The sequence below is a fragment of the Jaculus jaculus genome, chromosome 3, assembly GCF_020740685.1.
Source record: "Jaculus jaculus isolate mJacJac1 chromosome 3, mJacJac1.mat.Y.cur, whole genome shotgun sequence".
Lineage (NCBI taxonomy): Eukaryota > Metazoa > Chordata > Mammalia > Rodentia > Dipodidae > Jaculus > Jaculus jaculus.
Genome location: NC_059104.1, coordinates 127,947,967 through 127,971,058, shown reverse-complemented (window position 1 = coordinate 127,971,058; position 23,092 = coordinate 127,947,967). Strand labels below are relative to the sequence as shown.

At 41.8% G+C, this 23,092-nt stretch overlaps 1 protein-coding gene across 9 annotated transcripts in view; it reads left to right on the top strand.

The window, feature by feature from the left end:
* Positions 1–22,475, top strand: part of Gabra5 (gamma-aminobutyric acid type A receptor subunit alpha5) — an 86,400-nt gene extending 63,925 nt beyond the window's left edge. For 8 of the 9 annotated variants that reach the window (XM_045146443.1, XM_004661945.2, XM_045146442.1 and 5 more), the window contains 4 exons: positions 10,613–10,756; positions 13,136–13,288; positions 16,036–16,247; positions 21,215–22,475. In XM_045146443.1, coding sequence (XP_045002378.1) covers positions 10,613–10,756; positions 13,136–13,288; positions 16,036–16,247; positions 21,215–21,517 — 812 coding nt within the window. In that variant the 3' untranslated portion in view covers positions 21,518–22,475. The remainder of the gene's footprint in view (positions 1–10,612; positions 10,757–13,135; positions 13,289–16,035; positions 16,248–21,214) is intronic. The other variant, XM_045146438.1, reaches the window with a different exon arrangement.
* Positions 22,476–23,092: the final 617 nt, after the last annotated feature.

Sequence of the window (23,092 nt, the reverse complement as noted above, 5' to 3'; positions counted from 1 at the left end):
ATTACATCACTCTAGGGACTTTTTAAGATCATGTATTTGAGTTTTGAGCCCCATTACTTCTGTGTAGAACTTTTATTTCGAATCTCCATTGAGAATTTACTTTGTTTACAAATTACTCCTCAGACTTTGGCAAGCATCTTACAGTGGCTATTTCGGATGCACTGGCAAATAAATTATGCCACTCCATTTCATTAGGGTTAAATTCTGGAGATTTATCTTGCTTCTTTTTTGAGACATATTTCATTATTTTCTGTTTTCTTTGTATTGAAGTATATATACATTGGACAAAGCAACCCTCTCATTGTGGTAGTTAACTTTCTATCCTTATAAAAAAACAACTATATATAAAACTTGTATACAAAAACAATAAAATTTGGCTTCAAGTTTTATAGGTTGTAAACTGTGAATGATTAGTTTCTTTAGGCCTGTGATAGGTAGCATGCTATACAGAGATACATGACAGGACAAAACCACCCATACCACAAGACATAAGGCAGAGAAACAGAAGTGGTTGGATCCCCCAATTCCCTTCCAAGATATACCCTGAATGACCTAAGATCCACCTACTAATAGTCTCACCCTGGGATCAAAGCTTTAACACATAATCTTTAGGTGATACTGAAGATCTAAGCTAGAGCTCTCTCAGTTTTCATGATCTGGCCATATCCACCCATCCTTCTGAGCAGGCACTTTGGAGCCTCTTCCACCTGGGTGCTGCTAGTCTAATTCACGTTCTTTACTTTATGCAATGTCAAGGTGTCCCAAGTATGCTGGGTAGATGAGCAAGATGAAGTCTTGTTCCTCAAGCTGGTTGAATCACTGGAGTCCCTGTCTTTCCCCAAATGAAGCTGACATCTGGATTCTTCCTCTGCTCTTCTTTTGCTATGTGGGGGATAGTTTTATTGGCCTGTTATTGGCTGGATGAACTTCGTATCTCTAATCCCATTGGCCCTGTGGTCAGGCTACTTTTGATCAATGATCCAAGACAGGCTGGTTCTCTGGTCCTCCCCACAGAAACCAAGGGTGGGGTGGGGCAGTGGCCTAGCTCTTCCCCTTTCCAGAGGCTCCCTGGGCTTCCTCATCCTCCTTCATGGAACAGAGCCATGGTGAGCACCCACAGGGCTGTGGGTGCCTCCAAGCCAAGCTGCCGTATGTGCGATAGCTCACCCTGGCCCTCTCCTTTCTTTGTGCTTAACTGACCATAGGTTGCTAACCACTAGCTCCCATGCACTTGATGTGAGGTGATACAGAATCCTGTCCCTAAGGAGACATGAGGAAAGGTCCGATGCAAGTTTTAAGCAGAAATGTTGCAGAGACTCTGGATTCTATTCAATCTAGAGTGGCAAATGCACAGATTTATACTACTGTATATATTTACATAGTTTGGTAAAAGTGATTTCCTTCTAACCTTCCTTTTTTATAGTAAGGAAGAATGATAAGAAAAAAAGATAGGTTGGAAGGAAATCACTTTTTTTCAAAGTATGATCTTCAACTGTTATAGAGAGATTATAATATATGTTTATGAGGGGGAGTAGTGCAATGAACTGTTACCAGCATTTCTTTGAGTCACTTCCTTCCAGGGGAGACTGTGGGCATGGTTACTTTGTGTGAAGAGCACTTTAATTTCCATAGGGCATGTCACTTGGGAACTCCTGAGTCACATCCCTGAGGAAAAAGAGTTGTATTAATTTAAAATTATATTACTCTTTATATATGAAAATTTTGTTTTGATTTGATAAAAAAATAGTAAACATGGAAGATTATGATTTGCCTCATTCTGGCTTTGCTGTGGTCACTGGTTAGAGTTCATGTCACTGTGATCCCAGATTTAATGGCAATGGTAGGCAGGGTGGGGAGATCAAAAACAATTATTAGTGCAGAAAAAGATTGGAATTACTGAATTGTCATAAATGATAGCCAACCAAGTGCAGTGACAGTTTTCACACTCAGAATGGAATACACATGTAGGGGGTCACTTCACATGAAATTCAATGGTATACACACCACAAATATAAAATAAAACCACTTCTCTAACTCAGTAGAAATTTTGAGTTGCACATCAGATTTCTTTTTAGTCACCTGATATTGTGAAGTGGGATTTGTTTTGATTCAGATGTTTACCACTTATTTATATTTGCTATTAATGTTATCATTGTAATATGCAAAACAATCAGAAGGATTTTATACAGAGGGAATGCTTTATGCAGTTGATCAAGAGCTAGAAAACCCTGGATATAGCACCTTTCCTCAGCTTATTCATTCCATTTCAGGACATAATAATTTTAAGAGGAGAAATGTTACTCAATTGAATATTTTCCTTCATCTTTTGGATTTACTGAAAATAGATACTTGGGCACCATGTTCACTTATACCTTTGGCATATGAGCAGGCAGGGTCTAAATGGATGAGAGTATGATGAGTTCTAAAATCATCCAGTTCACAGTTTGGTGCTATTAGTAGACAAAAGAAATGTAAATATGTGTTGTTATTCTAATGAACCACGTGCTCTGTTTTCTCTAATGCAGAAGTGAGTTAATAGACATTTCTGTTACTGCTGCTTCTGCTCTCAAGAGGCAGACACTCAAGTTCCCTGAACATCAGGGCCAGTTTCCTAGGCTTTAAGGAGGTTCCTTAAAGATAATTGCATGATTTCCATTGGATGTGTTCCAATCACAATTACTTGAAAAAGAAAAAAAAAAAAAAAAACAATTCTGATTCTTTTGTTCATTTTATTCATGGAATGATGCATTAAGTATTAGATTAAACTGTGAGGTAAAATGGGATTCATGAAAACAGATACTAAATTACTAGATTTTCTGGTGGACACCCATGAGGAAACTTCAAAGAAATTGGAGATGAGATGAATCTCACTGTAGTGAAGTATAGTGCCTCCCAGTATGTGGAACCATGTCTACTGTTTCTCCCATTATCCCTGGTACAGAGGGACTCAGCATGCATATACATGATCTAGCACCAACCGGCTCTGAAAGCCTGATATGAAAATGTTTATGTTCATGAGGTCTCAAAAACACACTGAAGTCCTACATTGTGTCTGACTTCAGGTTGTTTCTAACAAGCATGCTCATGACTACCTAATCTTGATTTTTGTCTTGGTTGGGTGATCTGAATGATTATGTCTCCCATCCCAACAAATTTCTTGTGTTGAAGCCAAATTTCCAGTGAGTTAGTTATAGGAAGTGAGGCCTTTGAGATGTCAAGGAGGAAGTTGAGCGTAACAGGCTTCAATCATGTTAAAATATCCCCAAAGTCCACAAGCCTGCCACCTGGAGTTCAGATCCTCAGCACCCACCATGTAAAGCTGGACACAAAATGGCAATGCATGAATGTAGTCCCAACTCCTATGGTAATGGAAGGCTGAGTCAGGAGAATACAAGATTCCATAGGCTATCTAATCTGTCCTTCCCAACACCAAAGCAACAAAGAAAGACCCCATCTCAAAGCAAGACAGATGGAGAGGACCAACACCCCGAGGTTGCCTCTGACATCTATAAACACGCTGTGGCTCATGCACCTATATACACAAAAACAAACAAATGAAAAAAACAACTAAGAATTAAAATGGCAATATGGAAATAAGGGCAAAATACAAGAAATCTTAGTAGGGTTTGAAGGGAGTGAGAAGCCTTCTGTGAGACAAGTCAATCACATAAAGACAAATACTTGAGCTCTTATTCATATATAGATTCTGCAAATATCATTCTCATAGCAACAGAGAGGAGGAAGGACTGTTGCTAGAGGCTGGAGGCAGGAAGGAATGACAGCTGTTAGAAAAGAGTTTTCCATAAAGCACAGGAAGAGTGTTTGGTCATCTACTGCACAGCATGGTCTCCACAGTTGTTAACACCATGAAAACTTATATTATTTGCTGAGCAAAGGGAGTATTGACTGGCCTGGTCCATTGATGTCTGTTGGCTTTCAAGCAGAGATATTGGTTTTTGGGTAGGCTGTTAGAGATGCTATATTCATGTACTTTGATATTCTGCAGTTTTCTTTTCTACATTTTGCAATTTTGTGTTGGAGTTTGAATTGGTTTCCAGCCTGAGGAACTAGAGAAGGTCAATGTAGAAGGTGACATGTGTGCTGTGTGACAAGATCTCCTGAGGTAATTACTGTCTCATTTTTGTCCTTATTATAGAAGAGAGTATAAGGCTAGATACATGTATTTCAGAGAACTATAATCATGTACATTTTCAAATCATAATGTGTCCAATTACATCCTAATCTGCATTTTTAAAGTCAGATTCAATTAATGTAAAGTAATAAGAACATCTTCCAAAGTTCTGGCAGCTCTTGGATGTACCCATGTGCCTGTCAGATAGGGCTGGGCACCGTCCTCACACATGGTGTCTGTTTTGGACTGGCAATGAGGAAACAAATTGAAGGCTGGGATCTAGACCAAAGGTAGTATGTACTTAGCTTGCATGAAGCTGTAGATCTGATCCAGAGCAGTTGGTATAAGAAAGAGAGAGAGAGAGATGAAGGAAAGGAAGGAGGGAAGAAAGGAAAAATAAGAGAGAACATTAAAAGAAAGGGGAAAAGACAAAAACAAACAGGAAAATTAAATTCTAATACAAGGGTATTTCGCGAGCCTGAAATTGATGCAAAGTTACATTTCTTCATATTAGTTACATTGATTACTGAATGCTTACCTGAGAACTCCGGTGTGTCAGGGGTAGTATAAACATATAGAATCCATAATGCATATGTATCCATGCATATGCTTTGTCTTCATATTAACTCTTTGGAGGTGGGTTATTGTTTTCCCCAAACTACAGATGGGAAAACAGTCTTAGAGCTCAGAGAGGTTATTCTCAGTCACAGCAGTATCTGTGGAAGATTTGTGGTTTCTGAAAGGCCTTGTCAGGATAGGCTGACTACCACTGCCAGCTTCTACTGAGATGTGCAGAGTAGATAGGGTCAAAAGTGCCAACCCAAAGAAAGGGTTCCTGCAGGAAATTGGAGATGCCTATCTCTCAGTCAGTTCTCAATGAAAATTCTTCCAGTCATCCTGTGAGGCTCTGCTTCACTGGGCACAGGAGGATAGACACAGTTCTTTCTGGAGCTCTAAATGATGATAAATGAGGGCATAGAAAACCTGACTGCCATCGGCCCAGCTGAGAGAGTAAATGTCACACCACTGACCCAGAGAGAATTCAGTGCTGGCTGCTAAATGCCTGATCCAAATGAGTGTGAGTGGCCAATTATTCTCACACTGAATTTGATGACGAGAGCCAAACTCAGCCATGTTAAAGTGATGAGCCAACCATGCAGGAGGCCATACTCCTTCTTGCTATTATTCCTAACACTGTTTGCATCATCAATATCAAGTATTTAAATATAGTTTTTCAAGGAAACTGTGTGAAGTATTATAATTATTATTTTATTATAATGTGCTGTAGACAACATTCAGTTAGTGATTAAATAACATGGCAGCTCACTATTCTATTGGATCCTTACTGGAAAGTGGATATTCCTTTCCTATCCCCTTTCTCCAACAATGGAGATGGGGCTTTGAGACTAATGCCCAGCAAAGCACAAGTCACATCACTGACTCTGCCTCAGCCAGCCAGCCAGTCAGCCAGCAACCCTCCCTGCTGGTCTTCCTAGCCATGTGGCTTGGTCTCCCGGGCTGAAGGAGCACCTTCAGCTACATTCCAAACTTAGTTCTAGTGTTCTAAGAGTATAGATGGAGTCAGGGAGATTCATGGTCCTACAAGGCTAGCAACAATATATGCCCACAGGGCTCCAAGACTCCATGACCCTCACCCATACTCTCAATAGGAGAAGGCATCAGTGAGCCCCAAACTTGGCCACATTTTTTGGTGTGGTTTCCCTAGACAGTTCTCTATGAGAGCCTCAAACTGTGAGGTTCCCGTCTATTCCATTCATCCAATGATTGTGGGCAATATTATTTATCTTGGCCAGGAGGAAGACTTTGTAAGGGGCACTGTTAATGGCACAGTTCCTTCCCTTTCACTGCTGCTGGAGAGAAAGGCCAGCTGCAGAGGGGAGATGCCCAAGTGCAGTGCTGTGAGGCAGATGCAATGAGAAGATACAGAGGGGTGTACAGGACTGTGGGAGCAGAACCAGCCAGAGCCAATCTGGTGACAGCAGGAAACAGGAGCTTTTTCCTCGCCGATAGGACAACCCCTCACTGTCCTCCTCTGTCACATCTACACTTACATCCTGGCCAGAATACAGCATACTGCTCTGCTTAAATCCCTGTCTGAGCAGTCACAGCCCTTCATTATTCTGCATTCTTTAACATTTATATAATAAAAACAAACAATTCACTGTCACTCATGTGCAACTCAGCAAGCCAGCGGCGTTTCAGAATGTGCCCAGAAGTGTCTGTGACCAGACATTTAGAAACCACTTGCCAAAGAGAACACACCCTCCTCACACCTTCACCACTTAAAGGAGGAAATTAGTCGAGGAGGAAATTGCAGCAATGCCATCATGAGAAAACATGTTTCCATATTACCTCAAAGTTAGAAACAGAGGTTCATGCTAATTAAACAAACTTTATAAGAATGTCAGACAATACCCAAAGGCACTGTGAGCTGAGCACAGTTTCTGTGGCTTCAAGTACTTTGACAGGGTCTCTTATATTTCCTTATGTTTAATGCCTCACTAACCAATTGTGAGTCAATATTAGAATCCTGTCACTAATTCTCATGGTCTGACCCAACAGCCTTGTAAGCCGTTGCACCATATGGCCATCATTTAAGGACAGGATGCTCTGGCTATTGGAAAAGAGTATTAAATATCTCACAGCTGGGGGCACAGTATCTAGCAAGAGTGTACAAGATGATTACATAGGACATGACAGAACTTTTTGAAAGATGCTTCAGTACAGAACTTCTTGCACGTGAAGATACATACCACATCTATGATAAAGGTCAATTCCATACCTTCCAGTAGTCTATAGACTACCAGTAGTCTATAGACCCATTGTTTTTTTTTTTCCTTTTAAATTTTATTAACAACTTCTATACTTACAGACAATAAACCATGATATATTTCCTTCTCCTGCCCCATTTTCCCCTTCATAACTCTGCTGTCTATTATATCCCCTCCCTCTCTCTGTTAATGTCTCTTTTATTTTGTCATCATCTTTTTCTCCTATTATGAGGGTCTTGTGAAGGTATTGCTAGGCACTGTGAGGTCAAATAACTCCCATGAAGGCTGTCTGATGACTCCTCTCCTAATAAGTTTATTTTGATATTCTTTGAATAAAAAAAGTAAAGGATTGCTGGGAGGAGAAGTGATAGGGATGTCACTCTGTGCTGTGCATGATCCTTGCACTTGTGCATAATAAGGATGTCTTAGGTTGATGTGAAACAAGAATAGGAAAAGGGAACGGGGCAGAAAACTCAGTGGGGCAGAAGGTTGTTCATGATGCAGCCATACCTGGCCACATATGGGGGAGGAACTAAGTAATCATGTAGTCACACAGAATGCCATGTGGTAAAACCAGAATAGGACACTTGAATAGAGGAAATATACATAGAAATCAGATAACTAGTAAGGCAGCTGTTAAAGACAATGCATTCAAACTAATGTAATTCCTGAGCCATATTCTAGGGAAGATTATGGAGGGCTTTTGCATAGAGATGCAAATACAGCGTGATAAATTTGGCTGCATAAAAATGCATTCTTATTTCCCTCCAAAATAATTCTCGGAGCACAATGAAATCACCTTGTATTTGAGGAAGATATTTACAGCATTTATAACAAAAATATTTGTAATTAATCTCTTATGAAGATGTATGAATCAAATGGGTATGAAAATACACTTTTTCAGAAAAGAAATATGCAATGTGAAACAGTGCATGCCCACAATATGACACTAGTTTAGTGAACCATGCCAAAACTATAAAACTAGAAGACATAACACAAGATGAAATTCAGAAAACTACTACCTACTACACAGAGGGCAGTGAGCTCAGTGAGTCATGCACAGGGAGGCCCTTTTGTTGTTATTTACATGTTTATTATTTTCAACAATTATGAATACTTGTTTTCATACAGAACAAGGATCAGGTTGGCAATGTGGTTTAACAAAGAAGGTCTCATACTTTGCAGTAGCAAACAGTTTTTCATAAGATCATTCTCCAGGCTTCTCCCTGTGAAGACTCTTAGAGACACAGGTGGATTTGCTTGTGAGACCAGAGAAGGGTTGCTGTAGGTGCTTTCCATGGACTGAGTGGGGCCTGACTGATGGAAGGATCTCTGTGGCTCATCTCTGTAGCTCCTGGGAAATGGACAGTTTCTCTCCTGTGGCAGTGCCCAGCACTGTTTAGAGTTGGGGATGAATACGGCTCGGCTCCTTGTTCAGAAGGTGCTGCAGGTTTCTTTGAGGCATGTATACACTGGGGTCAGTATGTTAGGCCTGAGGCCAGTTCAGATACCCAAGTTCCTATGGCATTGCTCTTGCCTAGGTGGGATTGCTGGGTCTCTGACTACCCCTGAGCCATTGCCTACAGCTTGTGGAGGCAGTTTGCTACTGGTTCCTTTCTATTCCCTCAAGTTGTATATCCTGCTATGCCCTAAGAAGCCAGGGATTTCCCCATAGTTCATTCCTCAGGGGCCATCTGCATGACCTTCAGCAGATCTTTCCTTGTAGGCAGGCCTTTCCCCCCACAAGTTCTGGATAGCTGCTCTTTTCCTGGAAGCCACACCCCCAGGTCTTCTGCTATTCCAACACAAACAACTGCTTTCCTCCTTTCACAGCAGACATAGCATTGATACATCAGCTTCAGAAGTGCATCCCTAATGTCTCATCCTCACTCCACTGCTGACATTATCAACTGCCATCCAGGCAGTTTTAATGCCACCCTTCCTTTTCTATCCTTTCCTGCCTGGTTTACTCAGGCAGACAGATCTTTTTAGTGTCTAAATTAGACTAGGAGAGGCATTGTTACCCTCCAAGGCCCAGGAATATTGCCCAAGAGGTAGTAGAAAGAATATGAGAGTCCAAGGAAGAGAAGGTGTGTTTTTGGGTTAATGTTTTCCAGATATTAAGTGGCTGTTGCATTCATGACTTCACAGTATTGATGCTATCTACACATGACCTGCATAATATGAGGGAAAACTTAAAATGATGAGATCAGAATAGAAAAGGGATTAGTTGGAAAGAAGGAGCTCAGTGAAGAGGAGATTCAAAAGAAGGGGACAAAGGAGGGTGGTAGGACAGGATTATGATCAGGGTACATTGTGTATATGAATGGAGGTTGTCTGTAAATAAATCTGTTGTATTCAGGCTTCCTCTTCCCCTCTTCACGACATGCTTGGATTTTCCTGAGCATGCGCCTGACTCAGGACCTTTGCATCTGCTGCAGTTCCTTTGATACAACTCTCTTTCTCCCCAGAGACTTGTAGCCAGCTGCTGAATGTCCTTCAGATCTCCCAGTTTAAGTCTAATTGAATCACCTCATTTAAAGCATCTCTACCTACCTCTTCACTAGGTGTTCATCCAGAGCACTTTACTGGCACTTCACAATCTATGTTTTTCATGTGTTAATTGTTTTGACCTCAGAAAATAAATTTCTTCAGGAAAGGGACCTGGTTTTTCTTTTTCTTTTCTTTATCCTACCTGTCCTGAATTTATAGTCCTGTGATTACTAGGTACCACAAGCACAGGGGACAAAAGGGACATGCATGACTTCTCCTGTTGCATAACCAGGAGCCCAGGGAGCTCTGGGAATTTCCCTGGTCTGGGTCTCATAAGGCCAGAGTCATGGTCATGGAAGGGCTGTAATCTCTGCAGATTCTGTGTGAGTGGGCTTCCAGGCTCACTCGGGGAGGGATGGGATTCAGTTCCATGTGGCTGTGGGCAGAGGTCCTTGTCTTCTTCTAGTTGTCACTTGGAGTTCATTTTCCCTTTCTTGGCTCCTGGCTCCCTTCCTCCATCTTCAGAGCCAGCAATGGCTTTCTTCAGCTGCAAATCTCCCTGCTTGGCTGCAGCTGGAGAAGATTCTGTGTTTTGTGATTAGATTGGTCCCACAGGGATCATCTGAGATAATCTCCTGATTTTAAGCCCATCACCTTCATTCCATCTGCACAGTGTTTTTTTTTTTTTGTTTTTTTTTTTGTTTTTTTTTTTTGCCAAGCAAAGTAATATATTGGCTGGTATGACACCAAGGGGTGGAAATCCTGTCTGCCCCCCATTCTCCTACCAAGGACTCTGCAGCCAGCATATGAGAAAGGTTTAGAGTATGAACACAATGAGTTTGCCCTACTGTATAAATAATGCCATGATAGAAAACCCTGATAAGTAGGTGCTATTATTCTTCCATTCCATAGATGAGCATAAGTGACTTGAAAAGGTCACAGAGCTGCAGGGAGAGCAGGCACTCTGGTCTCATAGCAGCTATCACTCTTGGTATGTGAAAAGAAAACATACAACTGGAAGACCAGGCCTGTTGAAATGGTAGGGACCTGAGCCATGTGGCCCTGGTTTGCCATGCACTTATTGAAAATTGGTTTCCCAAACTCTCCATCCACTCCTCTTGCATTTACCAGCTCTTTGCTTTTCCCCCACTGGGAACCTCTCAGAGTTTATGCTGGTTTCATTCCTTCCCTGCAGATGCATATCCAAATTCGGAAGTTGTCTACGTCTGGACCAATGGCTCCACCAAGTCTGTGGTAGTGGCAGAAGATGGCTCCAGACTGAACCAGTACCATCTCATGGGGCAAACAGTGGGCACTGAGAATATCAGCACCAGCACAGGTACGATTCCATAAGGCTGAGCCAATGAGGCTGAGCTATTGGTTCTCTCATGACAGCTTGCTCTCCAGGCTCTGATTGCTACACTTTTCTCTTGAGCTACCAGCTGCTGTGAATAAGGGCTAGGGAGGGCTTCCCTGGGCCCTCCTGCAGCTGTACACAGTACCAGTTGCAGACTTGGGGGCAGAAATGGAGGCACTAATCTGTACCACATTGGGCATCTGCCACCATGTGAGCTGGCCCTGCCTAGAGGCCTTCTGGATCTGCTTATGTAACACTAATTCTCTGGCCCCAGATACATGGCTGTATCTGTGGGGAAGGTCTGTGTTCCTGGCTACCTTCTCCTGATGCCTGCTCTGAACATCTCAGAGATTTCCCTAGGGTTAAACCTAGAAAGCAGGACGCACAATTAGGAAATGAGTATAGGTGAAGTACTACCAGCAAGGTGGCAGATATTCTCATTCCTAAATGTCCCATTTGTCCCCGGAGGGCAGCCAGGCTTGAGCTAGCAGCATAAAAAGGTCATCTGCATTTGAACTGTGCAACTTTAACATACTGTGGCTGACACTCTTGGGATGGAGGGCTGTCACAAGGCTATGCTGTGCAGCGTGGCGACCATGAGCCAGGCCTGAAGAGCTAGAGCAAGCTCTGATGGTATAGTCTGGTCTGATCCCCAGAGGAGCATCAGCTAGCATCCCTTTTTAGTTTTAGTTCAGGACATCTATGGCAGGGCCTTTTCTATACCATAGGTACCTGTGACTCAGGGTCCTGTGTGCAGGCATCCTTGAGTGAAGAAGAGCCTGAGAGGACAGTGACCCCATGTGGGTACCATGCCATAGGAAAAGGAAGGGTCTGGCTTTGAGATGAATGGCAAGGCTACATGGCAGAATTTGGTAAATAACTGTGGTACCAGCATAGGATGCTATTGCATTTACTGCTTTCACATGGCTCTTTAAAAAAATACTGAAGACTCTGCCCCCATTTGCATTCTTCAATGACATCATTCTGTAAAAGCATTACCTGGGTTTGTTACTTCTAACTCAAAAAAATCAAACAATATGAAAACAACAAGAATGACGGTTGCAAAGTAATTTCAAATCCTTCTAAGAGGTAGAGCAGCATTTCTCATTTTTCAGTTATCAAGGAGACACAAAATTCAATCACTGTTAAAGAACTAGTCCATGCTGCTAGACATATCACTCGTGTGTGTGTGTTTCTATCTTTCCATGGGAGCTTGCTCAGCCCCTCACCTGTTTTCAGCTACCTGGGGCTATGGAACAAATGGTCCCCATGTCTGTGGCATATTCTAGACTTTACTGAGACTTTTGGCTTTTCTTCTGTAAAAGGAATATTTTACATTAGGTAATCTTTGTGTACCTTTTTCCCTGAACTTGGACACATGAATCCTGGTGCTCAGGAAACATCTGCAGCAGCCTTGTTGAGCTGTGGGCTCTGGTTCCCACAGCAATCATTGGGATTGTTGTAAGCTTCCAACATCCCACAACATCCCATCACCTGTCCATGTGGCTTGAAAACCATTCCCTTCCTAGAGGAGGCCTGACCTGTGGTCTTCATCAGTGCCCTCAAGACTGCTAGCTCTGAGCTCCCTAGCCACATACTGTGTACAGTTCATCCAAAGCAGTGTCCTCAGACTAACCAAAAGCCACTAGTTCTCAAAGCATTCTTCCCATCTCTCCAAGGAGACACACACTGTCCAAAAGGCTTCACTCTCCCTTTGACCCACAGCCCTCCCACTTCAGCTCCTTACCAGTTGACCATCAGGACAGCATCATTCTGAGCAAAGAATGGGAGATCCCCGTTTGCCTCCCACACAGCCAACCAAATCCAGAGAAGGCAGTGGGACATCACCACGAAATATGTGCAGCTTCAAAGAACAAGGAGTGTTGGTCTCTCTGGAGTGGCAGGATCCGGATCCGTGGCCTGAACTATTCTGCACTTCCCTACTGGGCTGAGAAGGCTGTGAGCCTCAGGGGACAGTGGTCATTCCACCTCTCTGAAGCTCCACAACTGGAAAATAAGATGACACTGTCCTCCCACAATGGACTGAGTTCTGTCTGCAAAGACTGAATGCCCAGCTCCTGATTGCAGTAGCTGGCAAAGGGGTGAGGGGCACAGATAGTGTGCACAGATTGGGACTGGGGATTAGTGAAACACACAAATCTGATTTTCTCGGAAGGCAGCCACCAGCTCTTCAGAGGCTGATAGGAACCCTTGCTTATAAGAACCCTTATGGCAGTAAGGGCCCCTCCTTACCATCTCCTTCAGGAGGCAGCACAAACAAGGAGCAGCTCAGCAAGCAGTGCGTTGTGGGCTTGACTGGGGCGGGGGAGGCCTGATGTGCACTGCTTTGCTCATCTGCAGGTGAATACACAATCATGACGGCACACTTCCACCTGAAGAGGAAGATTGGGTACTTCGTCATCCAGACCTACCTTCCCTGCATAATGACAGTAATCTTATCCCAGGTGTCCTTTTGGCTAAACCGAGAATCTGTCCCAGCTCGGACGGTTTTTGGTGAGTGTCATCAAGCCAGGAATGGTCCCTGGTGTCTTGTGACAGATCTTAACCCCTACTCCCCTCCAAAGCATCAACAAGTCACCACTGCCTCTATTTGGAACTCAGATGTTCCCCATAGGTCTTGTTTCCCACACTGTAATGTTTTAAAGTGTATATGCCTTAGGTGATGGGGGCCTAGCATAAGTCAGGTCATTAGAGTGTGTCCTTGGAAGGAAATATGGGATGCCTGTTTTCTAGAACCCCACCTAACCACTAAAGACAGAACCACCTTAGGGTGAATAATGAAAAAGATATTCCAAGAAAATGGAAATAGGAAATTAGCAGGTGTGGCAATACTAATATCTGACAAAATAGACTTTAAAAGTAATTTTAAAAGGGGACTAGAGTGATGGCTTAGCAGTTAAGGCACTTGCCTGCAAAGCCTAAGGACCAATGTTTGACTCTCTAGATCCCACATAAGCCAGACATACAAAGGTGAGGCAAGCACAAGGTCAGACGTACCCACAAGGTAGTGCAAGCATCTGGAATTAGATTTCATTGACTGAGGCCCTGGCCCACCAATTTTCTGTCTGTCTGTCTGTCTCTCTCTCTCTCTCTAAAATAAAATAAATAAATATATAAAATTTAAAAAATAAATAAAAAAGGGCTGGAGAGATGGCTCAATTGTTAAGGTACTTGCCGACAAAGCCTAATGACTGGGGTTTGATTCCTAAGTTCCCACATAAAACCAGATGCACAAAATAGCACATGCATCTGCAGTTCATTTGCAACACCTGGAGGTCCTGCTGGATTCTCTCTCCCTGCTTGGGAGAGAATAAATAAATAAAATATTGAAAAAATAAATAAATAAATAAAATATTTAAAAAGTAATCAAAATGGCTGGAGAGATGGCTTAGCAGTTAAGCTCTTGCCTGAGAAGCCTAAGGACCCCTGTTTGAGGCTGAATTCCCCAGGACCCACGTTAGCCAGATGCACAAGGGGGCACACGCATCTGGAGTTTGTTTGCAGTGGCTGGAGGCCCTGGTGTTCCCATTCTCTGTTTTTATCTGCCTCTTTCTCTCTCTGTCTGTCACTCTCAAATAAATAAATAAAAATATTTTTAAAAAGTAATCAAAAGTGATAAAGAAGGGCACTTGTCAAGGAATCAAGAGGACCTTGCTATCTTAAACATATATGAACTAAATTTTATAAAGCAAAGTTTATTAGACATTTAATCAGAAATAAATCCTAACATAATACTATCATTACAGATCATCAGAAAAGATAATAGTGAAATAGTGGAGCTAAATAACACCACAGATAAAATAGACTTAACAGACATTACACAATCAATCCAAACTCCACAGAACACACATTCCTCTTGGCAGCTCATGGAACCTTCTCTAAAAGAGATCCTATATTAGGACACAAAGCAAGTCCACACAAATTTAGGAAAATTGACATAACTCCTTGCATTATATCTGACCACAGTGCAACAAAGCTAGAAATCAACAAGAGAATTTCAGAAAATACACAAATTCCTGGAGGTTGAACAGTAAACTATTGAATGAAGAATGGATCATTGAAAAAATCAAGAATGAAAATCAAAATTTCCTAAAACTGAATGAGAATTACCCTTTTCAAAGAACAGCAGTCAGGTTGGATTAGAGACCACACTAGTGGTCTCATTTTAATTTTACTTCTCCTGAAAAAGGCCCAGTTCCTTATAAGGTTGTATTCAGAGGTAGTAGAAATTAGGCTTTCAACATGCCAGTCCTAGTTTTACCCATAGCAGCTATGTGATAGCCACATCACACACACAGGTGCACATCATGCTGACAGAGTGCAGGAGAGTGGACGCTATCTGACTCCAGAGATGAGTAGTGTCCTTTACAGGCTGGGAATTTGAGTACATTGCAAATAACTATAAATCTAGGTACTGTCTAGGAAGGACTTTACACTGTTCAGAATCTAGCTTAGGTCAGAGTTCCTCCTGACCAATGGGGATAGTACTCCTTTCTGGAATGTAGCTTAGGTTACAGGCTGGCATACAGGAGACAGCTCAAGTGTCTTCTAGCCTTACAGGCATATCCCCCTCCAAGGGATCTGGTTTTGCTATGGAGTTAGTGCAGTGTTTCCTCAGAGGCCTCTGTAGCCTTGATAGAACATTGCTACTTCTTTGAGGGAGTGAGGCACCCAGTTTAAGATTCACACACAAATCTGCAATTGCATTCTAACTCCTAAGAAGTCTGTGTTAAGTCAATCCATGGGGAAGAAATGCATCTCATAATGTTGGCCCAGCATACTGTACAAGGCACCCACTGAATCTTTGTGAAGCTCTTCAGCAAGTGCTGTGTGAATGTCACAGTCACTATTCCAACACCTTATGCCTTAGCACCACATGGATACACCACCCATTCAAAACTTCCTTGTTGGGTTCAACACTTTGTCAGTTTGGTTCAAGAAAGAAAAAAAAAAAAAGAGAGAGAGAGAGAGCATAGTTAAATAGAAATCAGACCCAAATCTGTACCTTCCTCAAGTTATAGTCTAACAAAGGGAAGAGCCACAACTGGTTTTACAAGCAATGCTATTACTAAGAACATGGTAAACATAAGCACATGTAGGGAGCAAGCTGCCCACTGGGATTAACAGCAGGCATCCTCTTCATGCCTTAGCCTAGCATGTTCAAGGGTTTAGCTGGAAGAGAATGGGCCTGTACTGATATCTGTCCCCACTCTGTACTGTACCCTCACCTGACCCTGCAGGGGTGACCACAGTGCTGACGATGACAACGCTCAGCATTAGTGCTCGGAACTCGCTGCCCAAAGTGGCCTATGCCACAGCCATGGACTGGTTTATCGCAGTGTGTTATGCATTCGTCTTCTCTGCACTGATTGAGTTTGCCACAGTCAACTACTTCACGAAGAGAGGCTGGGCTTGGGATGGCAAGAAAGCCCTGGAGGCAGCCAAGATCAAGGTAATGGCTTACTTTTCTCCTCCATCTTTTTAGATTCCCACCTGGTTCTGGGTCCAAGGATGAGAGTGGGGATTTCCCCTTCCTAGCTCGGCCCTGAAGATCAGTCTTGCACTCATGTGCAAGGTCTTCACATGTCTGACTTATTTTTAAACCATCAATTTCATTCAAGCAGAAGGCCTGATGTGATATAAGTAGCTATCATGGGTTTATTTGCATTCAAACCTATTATTATTATCATCATCATCATCATCATCATCATCATTTTTTTTTTTTTTGTGAAAACAACAGCCTCTTTGGGGACTTGTCCAGGTTCTAATTGTGCAGTTTGCTCTCTGGCTTGTTCCTTTCACATGGCACAGTGTCTTCTTCAAGGTGGTGTTCAGGTCATGAGAGGGTACACAGCTTAATGGAAGCAGTCCATCACCCAAGCACACCCAAGCCTCTGACTCAGTGACTTGGCCTGCTTGAGCCATGAGCATAAATTGTAGGGAAATGTGTCCCTCTCTTCAAAGCCGATTGTTGCAGAGTTGCCTTTACCCAACTCTCAGTGATCGTTGGGGGAGAAAAAAGTTGCACTTCATTGGGGAGAGGAAAATAATGTCCACGAGTAGAAAAGAAAGCTGTTGAGATAAACTAATCATTCTGCCACACATAGAGCAAATATTTCAGCACGTCTTTTGTGCTGAGAGACGGGGAGGCCAATATCACAGGGAGGCAAACCTGAAAGAAAACCTTCATCTGTCCTCTGGAAAATCAGCATGAGAGGTTCTAGTATGAAGGGACCTACATGTCCTGACCTCCTTCCAAGGACCACATATTTGTCAGAAGACCTGGCCACTCTCATTCCATTGAGGTCACCCAGTGCTTTGATACATAGCCCTTGCTTGCTCTTGGATTTCATGCGGTGTCTTTTTTCCTAAGGGAAGTCATGAGCTCTGTACTTGGCTGTATGACTCTCATTTCCAAAACCAGCAATCCACTTCTGTGCCTTCAGTGTTCTCATAGAAGCTCCACCTCCATGCCCAGCTCACTTGTCAGAGAGCACTGTGCCAGGAATGGGTCTCGTGTGGATCAGGGCGGGAGGTAGTGATAATTTCTCTCTACCCTAAGTAGCAGTTTATGAAAGCAGATTAATACTGAACTTATGTATACAAACTTACTGGATATGTCTAATGTCTTGGTGTGCTTGCCCCAGTGACTGCTTCTTAATACCTGGGCTTTTGTGGAGGGTGGGGAGGTGGGAATACAGAAGTGATGTGACTACAAAGGATGACTGGTTGGAAACATTTGTCGAGGTAGTGTCCTTACTCCAAAGGCTTTGTTCAAGACGTTTGTACTGATGTAAAGGGCAAGACAAGGAAATCAAGGAAGAGTTGTGGGAGGAATTAGAATAGATTTTGGGGAGAGGGGCTATCCAGCATTGATCCATGTCTCTGTAAGGCAAATGCTTATTTACTATCTGGGCCAGAGATGACCACAGAGTGACAGGCTGATGATGGCCAAGTCTAAATTGAGGAGATCTTGAGAGGCCATTGTGTGAAATGAAGTTATAAGGTCCATTACTTAGTACATGGGGATGTGAAGTCCAGGGAAAGTGGAGAGTTGTAACAGTTGCTGGATTCTATTGCTGGTAGTGTGTGAAAAGTTAGGCTCTGTTCAGTACTGTTATATAATTGCCCTAGGTCTGCATGGGGGTGTGGAGAGGGAGGGATGATGACTGGAACATGGACTAGCTAATCTCACACCCCTCTGGTCTGCTAAAGTAAGCTTTTGTTAATCAAGAGAATGCTTTGTTCAAAAGCTATAATTCTTGGACACACTGCCCTCTATGCTGGGAGGGGCTCTATGTGTGGAGGCATCAAATATCATCATTTCAAGACTAGGCACAAAGTCTGCCCTAGGAAGTGAGCAGGAATGAATGAACCTAGTGTTGATTTTAGTAGTAAAGATGGTTCTTTAGGCATAGAAAGAGCTTAAAAAATATGCCAGGTTCTCTAGTGTTCCAAGCTGAGATTTTCAGAACCAAATGTGAGTCAGATTTTGGGAACAAAGTAGCTTCCAAGGATTCTCAGCTGAGAAAGCAGGGAAGAAGAGAGATGGAACCTGCAGAGGAAGGAGCTGTTGGGTGGTTTCTGTGGTACAGTCTCAGAATAGCCTGTGGTGGGCTCTGGAGCATGCACTGTGTGGATGTGGCAAGGACCTACTGTTCCTCCCTCATGGGCCATCATGTGTTTAAGGCAGCTCTTTCAGCTGACAGCTAGCCACACTGGGAACAGCTGAGCCACAAGCCCTTTCTGAAAGAGGGAACCAGGGACACATTTCCATGTTCACCTTCCCCACCTGAACCACGTCGAGTCCTGTGCTCGCTCCTACACTCATCCTACCCAGTTAAAATGCACGTTATCATGGCACAGCAAAGTAGCTGGCCTTCTATATCCAATGTCCCTTATCATGTGATTCAATTAACCAGTAATAATATTTGTGTATGTGCTGAGTGCATGCAAATTGTGCTTTCTGTTCATGTTCCCACTGTCATAACAATTTACATGGAGTTATATTGTGATTTCTGTTATAAGTTACCTATACAAATGATTTAAAGCACTTGGGAAGATGTATATACATTATAGACAAATACTAACACATTTTCTAGGAGGCACTTGAACATTTTTGGATTTTGACATCTGTGGGGATCTCATACCTATCCATGAAGGATGCTGGGGGACATTTCTATCTTCTAATGCTTTCTTTCCCTGGTTATACCCAGAGATGAGAACCATTCAGAGCAGCACACAGGGAGGGTCTGATCTGCAGATTTCTCTGGCAGGGTGGCATGGCACTGATGGAATGGTTTGTGATGCGTGACTCTCTTCCCTCCTACTCCTCCATCCAGGGCCCCACATGGTCTCCATGGTGCACCTGGGTCAGGCTTCATTCTATCTCTGTTCCCACCTGCTTCACCTTGCTTCCTATTCTTTCTATCTTTATCTTTTCTTCATTTTTAGTGGCTGATACATTTTTGCAATTTATTATAATGTTTCACCAAATGTATTTAATGAGATTATAGTACTTTGGTAATGAAACTGAGTATTTAACCAACATTTTATTTAGAATATTTTCAATGGCATACAGCAGTGTTCAAAAATTTTTATAGAAACACTCATCTGCAATGAAGATTTTACTGTGTTTATGTCATCATCATCTATCTGTTCTCTCCATTCATTCATTTCCCACCTATCTATCCATCAACCAACCAGCTAATGCCCTGTAATCCACCCATCTATCCACTATCCATCTGTCTATCCATTTACCATTCATCCATTTATCCATCAATTTATCATCTATCCACGCATCTATCCATCCCTGCACTCATATATATATATTTATTCATCATCCATCCATCTTCCATCCATGCATCTAACAGTCCCTCCATTTATCATGCATCTATATATCTATCCATCAACCATCTATGCATCCTCCATCTGTGCATCTATCCATTTGTCAATTTATTTTATACATATGATGATATATGATATGATTTATTTACATAGTTTTGTGGGGATTTTTCCTCAGTCTTTTGAGGCAGGGTCTCACCTAGTAACACATGCTGCCCTACAATGTACTTTGTAGCCCATCCCGGCCCTGTACTTGCAGCAATCCTCATGCCTTAGCCCCCTGAGTGCTGGTATTATATCCATCATCCACTCATGCATCATTCATCCATGCATCTATCCATCCCTCCATTTATCGTTTATTTATATACCCATCCATCATCCACCTTATTTTTCATGCATATCAAGATAAATTTCAGTCAATAGTACTTTTCTCACTAAACATCAGCATGTATATTATTAGACAAATTTCAATTGTCTTAATGTCTTGTTCTTTTGAAGCAAAGTTTACAATTCACAAAGATCTTTCCTTGTCAAATATATACTACTATGTAACATAAATCTCCATAAAGGTAGAGCTTCTAAGGAGTCCAATATACCTCTTTTCACATAGCTCCTGTCTCCACTTCTCCAAATACCACTACTATTCTTATTTGTTACACATGTATTTCTTTCCTTCCCTCTTTTACAATTTTGTGTGTGAGAAAAACAACAATGTATACAAAAGTGTTCATAGCTGATAAATCCATAATAATCAAGCCTTGGTGTTACCCATAGTAGTTCAACAGTGATGCATTCTTACGGAGAAATATTACTGAGTAATAAAAAGAATGTGTCATGGATATAAGTAACAATATGGCTGATTCTTAAAGGCATTCTGCTAAGTGAGATGTGACTTACACCTTCGAGTGCATGCTGTGGTAATCACTGTTAATCATTCTTTTTTTTTTTTTCCTTTGGTATAGGACATTTGCTAGAGAGTCCCCTAGAACAAATTATATACATTCTTCATGCCCTATCAACACACTTAAAGAAATGATGGTTAGGGCTGTAGGGATGGCTGAGCAGTTACAGCACTTGCCTGCAAAGCCAAAGGACCCAAGTTAGATTCTCCAGGACCCATGTTAGCCAGATGCACAAGGGGTCACATGCATCTGGAGTTTGTTTGCAATGGCTCGAGCCTTGGACCTCTGTCTGTCTGTCTCTCTCTCCTTTCTCATTTCTCCTTCCCTTTCTTTCTCCCTTTTTTCCTCTGTCAAATAAATAAACAAAAATAAAATATTTTTTTTTAAAAAAAGAAATGATGGTTACTGCCTGTTATAAGAGATGTCTTCATACCATTTACACTAAGTTCCTGAGAAATACCAGGAACTGATATCAGTAAGGATATTTGCTCATCCACATTCCCTGTCTGCTCTGTGGGCTTCTAGATGTAGAAGTCTGGTGAAGTCTGCTCTCTCCCAGGGCTCAGCTGATCTCAGTTCATCTCTTTTGGAGACACACCCTCAGACCTTCGAAAGTTGCTGGTGAGTACTGCTTACTGATGGTATATTCTTACATTCTTATGATATTTTGCAGAAAAAGGAGCGTGAACTCACACTAAATAAGTCAACAAATGCTTTTACAACTGGGAAGATGACCCATCCTCCAAACATCCCAAAGGAACACACTCCAACAGGGAGCTCAAATGTACCTTCAGTCTCCGTAAAGCCTTCAGAAGAGAAGACTTCTGAGGGCAAAAAGACATACAACAGCATTAGCAAGATTGACAAAATGTCCCGAATTGTATTCCCTGTCTTGTTTGGCACTTTCAACTTAGTTTACTGGGCAACATATTTGAATAGGGAGCCTGTGATTAAAGGGGCCACCTCTCCAAAATAAGTCCAAGCTTCTAGGAAGCCAAAATGGTACCAAGGAGGGGCTGAGCTCAGAGAGATTCTCTGTATTAAGGCACTGTCTTTCAGGAATTTTTTTTGCATGTTTAATAATACGTACAAATAATATTGCCTTGATGTTTCTACATATAACTTCAGATGTTTCAAAGATATCCTATTGATAAATAAAGCAAACAACTTTCTAGTAAAACAGGAGGCAATGACTCTACACTCAGAAGCTTAACATCGATAGTTTACAAACAAGATAAGTATATTTTTAACTGTTCCAAGTATAACAAAGTTTTTTATACTTCGAATGTCATTTCATACAAATTTTCCCAGGAGATAAATATTTTAGGAAATGCTCCATGATTATTACTTGACCAACACTTGCAAGGAACAAAGATCACAGAGAGCACATTTTTCATGAAAAGAAAAGTTTGGACATTCATGTCCAATATTAATTGCCTTTGATAATTCTTCCTGTTCTGTAATTAGAAAAACACTGCATGAACTGACATTAAGAAATAGAATAGGTGAACATTTATGCAGACAAATTTAATAACAGATACATGGTATGTTAGATTAGCAGATCAAATATTTCCTCAAGGAAAAATTTAACTGATTAAAAGTTAATTTTTTTGGAAAGGAATTTGTTTTCAATTCCACCCCAACTCCTCCACTACCTTAGCAATGACCAAGAAAATGTTAAAACAAGTGACTTGATAATCTTGGCCTTGATTGCACCCCTGCTCACTATCTCTGGAACATTGGCCACCTCTACCTGCCGCCAGTGTGTTGTGCTTTAGTGGTGAGGAATTGTAATTGAGGTGTTTTCCATTTTATTTCCTTTTATGTATTTCATGATTGAATTATTGCTCTGTTAGCTTTTGTATATGAATCTTAAATGTTCATTAAAAAATAAAAAAAATCATAGGAATATAGCATCCTTTCTTATATTCAAATTTTGGTGGACTAATCTTTTCTTTATATTTTAAAAAGTGTTTATTTGGAAATAATTGTGTATTTACCTAGAAGTTGCAGCAAAACAGTGTTCTGGTGTGTTCTTCAGTCAGTTTCTCTAGTTGCTTATCTTTCTGAACAACTGGGGTATATGTTTGAGACATGTTATTATTTAGCTTGGTGTTACTTTCTTTGGAGTATGTATTTGTGTAATGTGTGTATGTATGTATGTAAGTGCATGGGCACAGATGTGTGCAGTGGTGCATGTGAATATATATGCACATGCTTGTGGAGGCCAAAGTATAATGTGGGATGCCATCCTCAGACATGCTGTCCAAACAGGAGAACTCCAGACATATCCACCACCTTGTGTATCTGGCTTACATGGGTCCTGGGTGCTTGGGCTTCACAGGCAAGTACCTTAACTGCTAAGCCATCCCTCCAGTCCCCAACACTTGTTGAGATAGGATCAATAATTATCCTAGAGTTCACCAATTAGGCTAGACTGGCTGGCCATCAGCTCGAGACATTGACTTTCCTCCAGGTCCCCAAGACTAGGATTACAGATGTGTACCACCACACCCAGCATAGGTACTGGGGAACAAATACTGGATCTCAT